Source organism: Ranitomeya imitator, chromosome 6, assembly GCF_032444005.1.
Source record: "Ranitomeya imitator isolate aRanImi1 chromosome 6, aRanImi1.pri, whole genome shotgun sequence".
NCBI lineage: Eukaryota > Metazoa > Chordata > Amphibia > Anura > Dendrobatidae > Ranitomeya > Ranitomeya imitator.
The window spans coordinates 562065043-562078146 of record NC_091287.1 but is presented as its reverse complement, the minus strand read 5'-3'; the positions used below and the strand labels follow the sequence as shown (position 1 = coordinate 562078146).

The 13104-nt window shown below is 47.5% G+C and overlaps 1 protein-coding gene and 1 long non-coding RNA gene across 2 annotated transcripts; both read right to left on the bottom strand.

Annotated features, from left to right (window-relative positions):
• Nucleotides 1-2871: 2871 nt before the first annotated feature.
• Nucleotides 2872-7692, bottom strand: LOC138641538 (uncharacterized). Its single transcript, XR_011313910.1, has 3 exons — nucleotides 7560-7692; nucleotides 7303-7457; nucleotides 2872-3147 (listed from the first exon to the last, which is right to left on the bottom strand). It is a non-coding gene; the product is annotated as an uncharacterized lncRNA (long non-coding RNA).
• An 812-nt stretch (nucleotides 7693-8504) lies between these two features.
• Nucleotides 8505-9169, bottom strand: LOC138641537 (histone H2A type 1-like). The gene has a single exon (XM_069729004.1). It carries the CDS (start codon nucleotides 9132-9134, stop codon nucleotides 8748-8750), a length of 387 nt encoding a protein of 128 aa, XP_069585105.1. The 5' UTR covers nucleotides 9135-9169; the 3' UTR covers nucleotides 8505-8747.
• Between the last annotated feature and the right edge of the window lie 3935 nt (nucleotides 9170-13104).

Sequence of the window (13104 nt, the reverse complement as noted above, 5' to 3'; positions counted from 1 at the left end):
ATATAAGGGGACAATACAAATATCTCGCTGAGGATCTGTTTATACCAAGGAAGGTGACGGGCACAAGGGGGCATTCTTTGCGTCTGGAGGAGAGAAGGTTTTTCCACCAACATAGAAGAGGATTCTTTACTGTTAGGGCAGTGAGAATCTGGAATTGCTTGCCTGAGGAGGTGGTGATGGCGAACTCAGTCGAGGGGTTCAAGAGAGGCCTGGATGTCTTCCTGGAGCAGAACAATATTGTATCATACAATTATTAGGTTCTGTAGAAGGACGTAGATCTGGGTATTTATTATAATGGAATATAGGCTGAACTGGATGGACAAATGTCTTTTTTCGGCCTTACTAACTATGTTACTATGTTACTATGTTACCTCCCCTATGCCATGGACTATACCCCCCACAATGGATCTGCCCCCATCCACCTCCCCTATGCCATGGACTATAGCCCCCACCCTGGATCTGCCCCCATCCACCTCCCCTATACCATGGACTATAGCCCCCACCCTGGATCTGCCCCATCCACCTCCCCTATGCCATGGACTATAGCCCCCAACCTGGACCTGCCCCCATCCACCTCCCCTATGCCATGGACTATAGCCCCCACAATGGATCTGCCCCATCCACCTCCCCTATGCTATGGACTATAGCCCCCACCCTGGATCTGCCCCATCCACCTCCCCTATACCATGGACTATAGCCCCCACAATGGATCTGCCCCATCCACCTCCCCTATGCCATGGACTATAGCCCCCACCCTGGATCTGCCCCATCCACCTCCCCCATGCCATGGACTATAGCCCCCACAATGGATCTGCCCCATCCACCTCCCCTATGCCATGGACTATAGCCCCCACCCTGGATCTGTCCCATCCACCTCCCCTATGCCATGGACTATATCCCCCACCCTGGATCTGCCCCATCCACCTCCCCTATGCCATAGACTATACCCCCCACCCTGGATCTGCCCCATCCACCTCCCCTATGCCATGGACTATAGCCCCCACCCTGGATCTGCCCCCATCCACCTCCCCTATACCATGGACTATAGCCCCCACCCTGGATCTGCCCCATCCACCTCCCCCATGCCATGGACTATAGCCCCCACCCTGGATCTGCCCCATCCACCTCCCCTATGCCATGGACTATAGCCCCCACAATGGATCTGACCCCATCCACCTTCCCTATGCCATGGACTATAGCCCCCGACCTGGACCTGCCCCCATCCACCTCCCCTATGCCATGGACTATAGCCCCCACCCTGGATCTGCCCCATCCACCTCCCCTATACCATGGACTATAGCCCCCACAATGGATCTGCCCCCATCCACCTTCCCTACAGCTCCTATCCAACATCCCCACAGTCCCTATCCCTATTGCCTTTATACACTTGCTTTGGCAAAACTGATGTGTATTTGGTCCTGACAATAAAGCTTCTTTGAATCTTGAATCTATTATATATATATATATATATATATATATATATATATATATATTTACATATACATATATTTACACATATATATATATACATATATATATATATACACACATATATATATATATATATATATATATATATATATATATATATATATATATATATATATATATATATATATATGTATATCTATATATATAGGCAAAAATTGGAACAGCATCTACAGAGTACCTGATAAAGTGCAAAGCTTTCCCAGTCAGTAGTCCAATGACTTCAAGCGATATGAAGAAAAAAGAAAAGCAGCGCAAAAAAATAAAGAAAAATGTGGACTTTATTGCCTGAATGGCGTGGCGACGTTTCGGATACAAGATCCTTTTTCAAGTAGTGAACACATGGGTGAAACAATCATTTATACAAAACCCATAACAATCTCATTATAAAATCCATTATGTGCAATATCAAATCATATGAGTTATATACATATATTACCTAAGATCTGCACGCCACGGCTCTCGGCGTCCACCCGCGCACACTGCGCATGTCCGTGACGTCAGAGCCAGAAGAGGCCCATAATGCCACAGCTCGCAGCTGCGCAAAGCAGCGCCGAAGGTCCGGCCGCCATCTTTAATAAGGGAAAACTTCGCCCACAGGGAACAACGGCTACAAAGCTATTAAAACTCTAGATTACTAAAATATTCAACTGTAACAAGTAGAAACGGACTCATATTCACGGGCCAAATGTATTATGGCCATACTAGACCCAAATTGTTCCAAAATTTAGTCTCGAGCACCACCACACAGACCAACAGGCAGAAGATACACTCCATATAAAGGAAGAAAATGTGCCAAAATCTAAAGGGACCAGGACAAGAGTCCAATATTGAGTCACACGGACTCAGGTGCTCACACTAACAAGTGTAGCATCTCGTTCCAACACCGGACTTGGAGATCTTAAGGGGCAAAAAAAAAACCCATCCCTCCTATCCAGTAGCTTCAAAACTCACAGTCCACATAATATGGCCACATATATAAATCTATATATATAACTGTCTAAGGGTTTTTCCGTCTGTCTGTCCTGGAAATCCCGCATCTCTGATTGGTCGAGGCTGCCAGGCCTCGACCAATCAGCGACGGGCACAGCGACGATGATGTCATAAAGGACCTAGATATTCCGCGTCTGATTGGTCAAGGCCGCCAGGCCTCGACCAATCAGCAACGGGCACAGTATCGACGTAGATGTCATAATGGTTGCCATGGCGACGATGATGTCATAAAGGTTGCCTCAACCAATCAGCGACGGGCACAGTCTGCCGCGAATTCTGGAATCATCATTGTCCATATACTACGGGGACATGCATATTCTAGAATACCCGATGCGTTAGAATCGGGCCACAATCTAGTTCCTAAATAATTAGTCAGACACACAGCCATATCGTGGTAGCTCATAATAATTATCTTTTATTCTTTATTACAGTACACAGGTCTTTATATCCAATGAGTCCGCTACTACCACGTTAGAAAAAAGAAAAAAAGAGAAAAAGTTCTTTTTTTAAAAAAAATATTTTTAATTTTTTCACAACTATGCTTTTAAAGTGGAAAAAAAATTTTTATCTCAAGATTCTTTATATATTTAATACTGACGTCCCCATAGCCGAAGAATATCCCCATTTCTCTATGTTTCCACACGATCGCAGCACAGGGTGGAGCACCTGAGATAAAGGAAGAAGAAAAAGAATAAATGTTATTACTCCGTTACTTAGAATATAATATTAAAACCGAAACAGCAGGTAGGGAAAGAATAAACCGACATCGTATTCCATATTTTTTCACATAATTTGACTATATTTGAAGTCTACATTGAGACCATACGGCTTCAGAGTCTTTAATCTCATTATCCACTCCATTTCCCTTTTTTTCAACATTTGAACCCGATCACCTCCCCTCCTTTGGACTGGTATCGTATCAATAATACGAAACCGAAGCTCCCTTTCCGTATGTGAATTTTCCGTGAAATGTTTGGACACAGGTAAGTCCATGCGTTTCTTCCTTATGGTATGTCGGTGTTGGTTGATTCTCGTTTTGAATTCACATGTTGTCTCACCGACATACCATAATGAGCAAGGACATTGCAGTAAATAGATTACGTAGTCTGAATCGCATGTCAAAAAATGCCGAATTTTGAACTCCTCATTGGTCTTAGGATGGAAAAACTTTTCACCCTTCAGCATCAAACAACAATTGACGCATGATAAGCATGGGTAACACCCCCTCCTACCAATACCAGTCAATGTAGCCTGGCCTTGCTTCTTGAAGGTACCTATGTCTGACTTAGTTACAGTGGAGCCAACAGTACGGTTCCGTTTATACGAAAAAATTGGGGGTTTAGAAAACTCCCTCACCTGAGGGATACATCTATGCAGCATTCCCCAGTGTTTCCGTATAATACCTGCAACCATGTTGCTCTCCTCACAGTAAGTGGTTACAAAAGGAATACGGCTGATTTCATCAGAGCGTGGTTTAATTTGGAGTAAATTTTTTCTATGTAGTGCATTAACTTTGTTTTTTTGTCTCTGTAACAGATTTTTTGAGTAGCCTCTCTCCGAAAATTTCTTAAGTGTCTCATCCATAGATTTTTTTAAGGAGTATTCTTCACTTTCAATTTTTTTTACTCGTATCAATTGGCTATATGGGATGGACTCCTTTGATTTTTTCGGATGTTGGCTACTAAAAAGCAACAAATTGTTCTTGTCTGTAGCCTTCGTATACAATTGAGTGACCAGCCTACCATTCTTTATCAGGACATTAACGTCCAGAAATTGTATATTGGTCTCCGAATATACCAGGGTGAACTTGATTGTATCATCGATCGTATTCAAATATTCATGAAATTCCAATAATGCATCTCTAGTGCCAGTCCAAATGAGGAAGACATCGTCTATGTATCGCCACCACGCCGCTACATAGCTGAAGTGGTGGGACACATAGATGAGGTCCTCCTCAAGGACACTCATGACAATATTTGCATACGCGGGCGCCATGTTCACGCCCATGGCGGTCCCGCGCAATTGCAAATAAAAAGAATCCCATAATAAAAAATAATTTTTGGTCAACACTAATTTCAATAGCTGGAGTACGAATTCTCAGTTCTCAGTACGAAGTCATTGGACTACTGACTGGGAAAGCTTTGCACTTTATCAGGTACTCTGTAGATGCTGTTCCAATTTTTGCCTATATTGTCTACTCTGTGGAAATTTGCATCCAGTTTTTATATTTTTTATTTTTTTGCACATTTTGTGTTGTGGACTATGGAGCATAAAGTGCCTGAATCTGGCGTATTTGCATATTTGCGTATTTTGCATTCTCAAAAGAATAAAAGACAGTACACAGACCTGTGTACTGTAATAAAGAATAAAAGATAATTATTATGAGCTACCACGATATGGCTGTGTGTCTGACTAATTATTTAGGAATTTATATATGTGGCCATATTATGTGGACTGTGAGTTTTGCAGCTACTGGATAGGAGGGATGGGGGGGGGGGGTTTGCCCCCTAAGATCTCCAAGTCCGGTGTTGGAACGAGATGCTACACTTGTTAGTGTGAGCACCTGAGTCCGTGTGACTCAATATTGGACTCTTGTCCTGGTCCCTTTAGATTTTGGCACATTTTATTCCTTTATATGGAGTGTATCTTCTGCCTGTTGGTCTGTGTGGTGGTGCTCGAGACTAAAGTTTGGAACAATTTGGGTCTAGTATGGCCATAATACATTTGGCCCGTGAATATGAGTCCGTTTCTACTTGTTACAGTTGAATATTTTAGTAATCTAGAGTTTTAATAGCTTTGTAGCCGTTGTTCCCTGTGGGCGAAGTTTTCCCTTATTAAAGATGGCGGCCGGACCTTCGGCGCTGCTTTGCGCAGCTGCGAGCTGTGGCATTATGGGCCTCTTCTGGCTCTGATGTCACGGACATGCGCAGTGTGCGCGGGTGGACGCCGAGAGCCGTGGCGTGCAGATCTTAGGTAATATATGTATATAACTCATATGATTGGAGCGTATGGGATGGACACACCTGAGATACCTTGATTTTATTTGATTAGTAATTGATCATTAGGATATTTTACGATATATCACGTGTCACATTATTGTTTGATGTACACCGAGTACGGATTTTATGAAAGTATCCTTCTGTATATGGAGTCACCTTTTCATAGACTGTTGTCTAATGTAATTCTCTTATATTTATGATATTGCACATAATGGATTTTATAATGAGATTGTTATGGGTTTTGTATAAATGATTGTTTCACCCATGTGTTCACTACTTGAAAAAGGATCTTGTATCCGAAACGTCGCCACGCCATTCAGGCAATAAAGTCCACATTTTTCTTTATTTTTTGTGCTGCTTTTCTTTTTTCTTCATATCGCTTGAAGTCATTGGACTACTGACTGGGAAAGCTTTGCACTTTATCAGGTACTCTGTAGATGCTGTTCCAGTTGTTGCCTATATTGTCTACTCTGTGGAAATTTGCATCCAGTTTTTATATTTTTTATTTTTTTGCACATTTTGTGTTGTGGACTATGGAGCATAAAGTGCCTGAATCTGGCGTATTTGCATACACTAGTGAGGATGGGGAAAGGATTATTGGGGAGGTGGAAACCAATGCCGCCTTCCTGAGTACACCTTCACTGTATGACTTAACCCCTATCTGACCTCGGACGGGATAGTACGTCCGAGGTCAGATCCCCTGCTTTGATGCAGGGCTCCGCGGTGAGCCCGCATCAAAGCCGGGACATGTCAGCTGTTTTGAACAGCTGACATATGCCCATAATAGGCGCGGGCAGAATCGCGATCTGCCCGCACCTATTAACTAGTCAAACGCAGACAGCGGCATTTAACTACCGCTTCCGGGCGGCCGGAAATGACGTCATCGCCGACCCCCGTCACTTGATCGGGGGTCGGCGATGCGTCTCCATTGTAACTATAGAGGTCCTTGAGACCTCTATAGTTACTGATCGCCGGTGGCTGTGAGCGCCACCCTGTGGTCGGCGCTCACAGCACACCTGCATTTCTGCTACATAGCAGCGATCAGCGCACTTGAAATTTTTTTCCCGTTTTCTAGTACACGACATGTTAAAACCAATGATGTTGTTCAAAGGTACAACTTGTCCCGCAAAAAATAAGCCCTCACATGACCAAATTGACGGAAAAATAAAAAAGTTATGGCTCTGGGAAGGAGGGGAGTGAAAAACGAACACGGAAAAACGAAAAATCCCAAGGTCATGAAGGGGTTAAAGTTTAAATATGAGAACATTTTGACGAAGTGTGTGACCTTACAGCTGCATCTCACCACACTCAGTGAGTACTATAAGGTTAAAAAGATCCCGAGGGGGCTTCGCTCCAATATCCGCCCTAATCTAATGATGAATGACTATTTTTTCTGTGGAAAGTTCAGTATGATATCAAATAAATATGGCCTTGATTTAGCAGAAGAGGCCGGGACTGTGGGATCTCATGACCTCCTGCGGTTGTGGCCACATTACACCTGTGAGAGGATCCCAGTGATGGATCTTTATCTGCAGTTTCTATGTTCACTTTGTTTTGACCCGAAGTCTCCCAGAATCTCCTGAGCGCACACTGGAGCTGTGAGTCCTCTGCTCCCAGTAGAAGCGTCTGAGGGGCTGGGACGTGTAGTAATTGCTGCTCCTCCTATCAGGACCCCACACTCTCCCCAACTATAGGGGGAGCTATTCTCTGCTGGTGTCTACGGGTAATGGCGTTGTGCTAAATACCACCATACCCCCATGTAGCGCTGTATATCCACCACTCTATATACCGTACCACCATTCCCCTATAATGGGAATCATACATCATCTTGTATTTCAGTTATTCCTCTTCTGGGGGGGATGGAGCTGCCGGGGTCTTGTGGATGGAGCAGTTACTGCTGGGGATGAGTCCTGTTGATGAGCGGTTGCTGCTGATCTTGAAAGATTTTCTTTTTGTTTTCCAACAATATTGTAACATCTAAAAATAACAAATCTTGCAATGAGCGGGAAATTCTAAATCATTAACCGCTCAGTGACCGGCCAATTAGAGAGCAGATAAATGTGCGCTCCTGTAAGATACACGCCCCAGAAATGCGTCATCAATCTGCAGTTCCCTCTCAGGTCCGCTCTGCCGAGAGCTCATCGCTGCTGTGGTTGGTGAACGACTGAAGCTCCGGACGATCTGTGCTTCTCTGCTGTTCAGGCTCCGGTCACTGCGGATAGGAAATCACTGATTATGGCGAGAAATAACAGACACCAAATGGTTAACAGTGGCGCCTCCTGTGGGCGGAGCCGTAGACTTTAAGCTTAATTATTGGCTGACTACAGAATGTGATATTTCCGCTCACTGCCTTTACTGCTCCTCCACCACACTCCATACAGTGCTGTATATGCTGTACCCCATACAGTGCAGGACGCAATCCACCATTCCAAATATAAATCATAATCCACCACTGCGCCAACTATAAATACTACATAGCAATTTACCACCCCCCCCCCACTATATACATTAATTAGTCCATGTACTCTTGCCCCTAAATACCAGTCACTCCATCCTCAACGCCCCCACTATGTGCCCCCTCTCCCCGATTCATATTTACATGTCCCTTCCACCCTAATTCCTTATGTCATGTCCTCTCTCCCCCCTCATTCAATACATAATTTACCGCCTCAACTTTGAAAGTCATTTGCTCTTCCCATCCCCCGCCTACAATCCAATTGCAGCCCCCCTCATCATGTGCAGCCCCCCATACAAAACCTTAGAGTATGAGGAACCGAAGAACAGAAGACTATGGAGCCCAGAAGATAAGAGCCCTGTGTGGTGTCAGGCAGGCTACAGACCGTGTACACTGCGTTTGCCTTTCCTGGCACCAAGGGAGTGATTCTGAAAATGCTCCAGGTACAGTTCGCATGTTATGTTGTCCTTTTTTTTTTTTTTTTTTTTTTTTTTTATATACATTCAGGAGGCCATAATGGCACAACGTAAATAAAATACTAGATTAGGACTGCCCCATTATGAGAATGCCGTGAAGTGGCGGGGTAGCTCAAAGAATTGATCAATTGTTTGCTAAATGTCTCATATTTGAAATACAGTTAGAATTTATGTGCAATTGCACTTCAGTTATTGCGTTCTGACCATAAGCAGTGCTGGCTTCTTCCCTTTTTTTTGCACTGCACATCATACATAGAAGAGGCGCCGACTCTTGTGGTGACGGTGTGGGTGGCTCTTAGAAGAGCCTTTGGTTTGTGGATAGATCGGTGGCAGCGCTCACTTGCTCTTCTTGCTGCTCTCGGTCTTCTTGGGCAGCAGCACGGCCTGGATGTTGGGCAGGACGCCCCCCTGGGCGATGGTCACCCCACCCAGCAGCCTGTTCAGCTCCTCGTCATTGCGCACCGCCAGCTGCAGGTGTCGGGGGATGATGCGGGTCTTCTTGTTGTCCCGGGCGGCATTACCGGCTAATTCCAGAATCTCCGCGGTCAGATACTCCAGCACAGCGGCCAGATAGACCGGAGCGCCGGCGCCGACTCTCTCTGCGTAGTTGCCCTTGCGGAGAAGCCTGTGCACACGGCCTACCGGGAACTGCAGTCCTGCCCGGGATGAGCGGGTCTTGGCCTTAGCACGGACCTTTCCTCCTTGTTTGCCGCGTCCAGACATGATGGCAATAACGTCAAATAACTTAAGACAGAAAATCGTGTGGAGAAGAGACTGTGCTGTGTCGCCTTATATAGTCCGTTGCTCCGCCCTCCTCCCCTGTCATTGGACGGATCTGAAGCTGCCAATGGAGAAGAGTCTTGAGGAACCACCAATGAGCTACAGAGGGCGGGGCTTATTACCGCTTCTTGCTCAAATGAGTTTCTCACCCAATAGAAAACGTTTGCTGTGAACACAGTAGATAAGGGGTGAAAACAGATATTTGTCCTGGAGCAGAAGGAAAGGCAGAAATATTCTGTTGAGTTGTAGTTTGCACCTGTTGGACTTGTGTCTTCTATCAGCCATAAATTGCAATGACAGTCTGGCGGGTGAGGGGTTAATCCCTGTCAGTGCTTCTCCCCCGCTCCATCTGCACAAGCGGAGGCTCCTCACTCACCGCTTATTATCCTGTGCAGATCCCCTGCGGTGTCCGCGCTGATCCTATCACAGCCTGACTGAGACAAGTCTCCTATGTTCTGCCCGAAGCCTGATGTGACGCTGCCGGTCCCGGGTGGGGAAGTCGCCGCTTCTGTAATGCGACTGAGTCGTGGGGATCAGCACACACGGACACTGAGGAGTTAATGGAGGCGGATATTCCTGTGTCTGGGATTGGTCGGCGCCTGCGGATGTCTCTCGCTCATTGGCTGATTACATTGCCTGGTTTTGAATTTCCCGCTCAATCGTTTTTCAGTGTCGTTCGGATTATTACCGGCCCCTCTGCTGCTCTAGCGGCGATCGCTGTGTATACCGGGTCCTGTCCTCCCAGCTGTCTGCCCCCAAACACGGGGATCGGTCGCCATTACTACTCTGGGGAGGTTATAATAGTCTTCAGAGGCGCCATCCATCCGAAACATTAGTGTCCAGGACGTGGTCATCACACAGGAGTCTCCGTACCCGGTACACAGGACGTCCATCTATCCAGCTGCCTCATGCCGCCACATTCCCTGTGAATATTCGCTGCCCTATTCACCCCACACGGATCTGATCAGGAGAATATTACTGTACAGCCCGTTCCCCTGTAAATCCGCGTTCTATTTATTTTATAGATTAATATGAAGACACCGCATCTTACAGTCAGACTTGTGCTCGGAGCTCTCTGCACTGCGGTGGTTTTATCTCACCTCATATTAACCCTATGAGATCTATGACGATCGTTATACATTATTACATCTGGTGCTAGAGGATCCTATCCTGCGATTATATTGGGATATTTCTCCTATGATTCGTTGTTCCCTCCTCATTCTTGGAGCTTCTACCTGTGGATTTATTGCCCGAGAGCCGCCAGTCCTGACACTGGATGAAGCGGGGGAAGGACGATCAGTAACTGAGCAGGAATCCTGTGAGGAGGATGTGACGGCCGATAATGTAACTGCCTGACCGGTGAGATCCCGACACCACAGAGTAATGTTCTGAGCAGGGAACTCTCAGCAATCTTCACCCATGATCGTACATTTCCCATCGCAGACCTCCTGCCTGTAGCCGCAGGACTGATCTGTAATGGGGAGACATGGTGGGATCTGCTGGGAAGGGCAGAATTTGTCTTCCCTGAAATGTCTCTTGTAGGATACGTCCCTGACCAGTATATCGTCTCCACAATACTGATTGTGACAGGAAGAGAAGATCTGATCGTCTCCAGGTCAGACACACGGGCTCATCACAGCAGGTGGAGAACACGGAATTATTATAAACGTCCCCAAGAATGCCGAGATCTGTGCAGCAAGGGGTTAAATAAGAGAAGTCCCTGAATACACAGCAACTCACTGAGAAAAGCCCAGATTATTCCACACAAGGGTTTCTCACCATCTCCATCATCACCTTTTATTCCCCGATAAAGCGAGCAGACACCTCGGGGAGACGGGAGAAGACACCGGAGCAGCCGCAGCTCCTTTATATTGAGGGTGCGGGGGGCTCTTATAGTGAGGCTGTGGGCGGCTCTAGGCTGTGGGTGGCTCTTATAGTGAGGCTGCGGGCGGCTCTTATAGTGAGGGTGTGGGTGGCTCTTATAGTGAGGGTGTGGGTGGCTCTTATAGTGAGGGTGTGGGTGGCTCTTATAGTGAGGGTGTGGGTGGCTCTTATAGTGAGGGTGTGGGTGGCTCTTATAGTGAGGGTGTGGGTGGCTCTTATAGTGAGGGTGTGGGTGGCTCTTATAGTGAGGGTGTGGGTGGCTCTTATAGTGAGGGTGTGGGTGGCTCTTATAGTGAGGGTGTGGGCGGCTCTTATAGTGAGGGTGTGGGTGGCTCTTATAGTGAGGGTGTGGGCGGCTCTTATAGTGAGGGTGTGGGTGGCTCTTATAGTGAGGGTGCGGGCGGCTCTAGGCTGTGGGTGGCTCTTATAGTGAGGGTGTGGGTGGCTCTTATAGTGAGGGTGTGGGCGGCTCTTATAGTGAGGGTGTGGGTGGCTCTTATAGTGAGGGTGTGGGTGGCTCTTATAGTGAGGGTGCGGGCGGCTCTAGGCTGTGGGCGGCTCTTATAGTGAGGGTGTGGGTGGCTCTTATAGTGAGGGTGTGGGCGGCTCTTATAGTGAGGGTGCGGGGGGGCTCTTATAGTGAGGGTGTGGGTGGCTCTTATAGTGAGGGTGCGGGCGGCTCTAGGCTGTGGGTGGCTCTTATAGTGAGGGTGTGGGGGGCTCTTATAGTGAGGCTGCGGGCGGCTCTTATAGTGAGGGTGCGGGGGGCTCTTATAGTGAGGGTGTGGGTGGCTCTTATAGTGAGGGTGTGGGTGGCTCTTATAGTGAGGGTGTGGGTGGCTCTTATAGTGAGGGTGTGGGCGGCTCTTATAGTGAGGGTGTGGGTGGCTCTTATAGTGAGGGTGTGGGTGGCTCTTATAGTGAGGGTGTGGGGGGCTCTTATAGTGAGGGTGTGGGTGGCTCTTATAGTGAGGGTGTGGGGGGCTCTTATAGTGAGGCTGTGGGCGGCTCTTATAGTGAGGGTGTGGGTGGCTCTTATAGTGAGGGTGCGGGGGGCTCTTATAGTGAGGGTGTGGGGGGCTCTTATAGTGAGGGTGCGGGGGCTCTTATAATGAGGGTGTGGGTGGCTCTTATAGTGAGGCTGTGGGGGGCTCTTATAGTGAAGGTGTGGGCGGCTCTTATAATGAGGGTGTGGGTGGCTCTTATAGTGAGGCTGTGGGGGGCTCTTATAGTGAAGGTGTGGGCGGCTCTTATAATGAGGGTGTGGGTGGCTCTTATAGTGAGGGTGTGGGCGGCTCTTATAGTGAAGGTGTGGGCGGCTCTTATAGTGAAGGTGTGGGCGGCTCTGATAATGAGGGTGTGGGTTGCTCTTATAGTGAGGGTGTGGGCGGCTCTTATAGTGAGGGTGCGGGCGGCTCTTATAGTGAGGCTGTAGGTGGCTCTTATAGTGAGGGTGGCTCTTATAGTGAGGCTGTGGGTGGCTCTTATAATGAGGGTGTGGGTGGCTCTTATAGTGAGGCTGTGGGCGGCTCTTATAATGTGGGTGTGGGCGGCTCTTATAGTGAGGCTGTGGGCGGCTCTTATAGTGAAGGTGTGGGCGGCTCTTATAATGAGGGTGTGGGTGGCTCTTATAGTGAGGGTGTGGGCGGCTCTTATAGTGAGGGTGTGGGCGGCTCTTATAGTGAAGGTGTGGGCGGCTCTTATAATGAGGGTGTGGGCGGCTCTTATAGTGAGGCTGTGGGCGGCTCTTATAGTGAAGGTGTAGGCGGCTCTTATAGTGAGGGTGTGTGTGGCTCTTATAGTGAGGGTGTGGGCGGCTCTTATAGTGAGGGTGCTGGCGGCTCTTATAGTGAGGCTGTAGGTGGCTCTTATAGTGAGGGTGTGGGTGGCTCTTATAGTGAGGCTGTGGGTGGCTCTTATAGTGAGGGTGTGGGCGGCTCTTATAGTGAGGGTGCGGGCGGCTCTTATAGTGAGGGTGTGGGTGGCTCTTATAGTGAGGGTGTGGGTGGCTCTTATAGTGAGGCTGTGG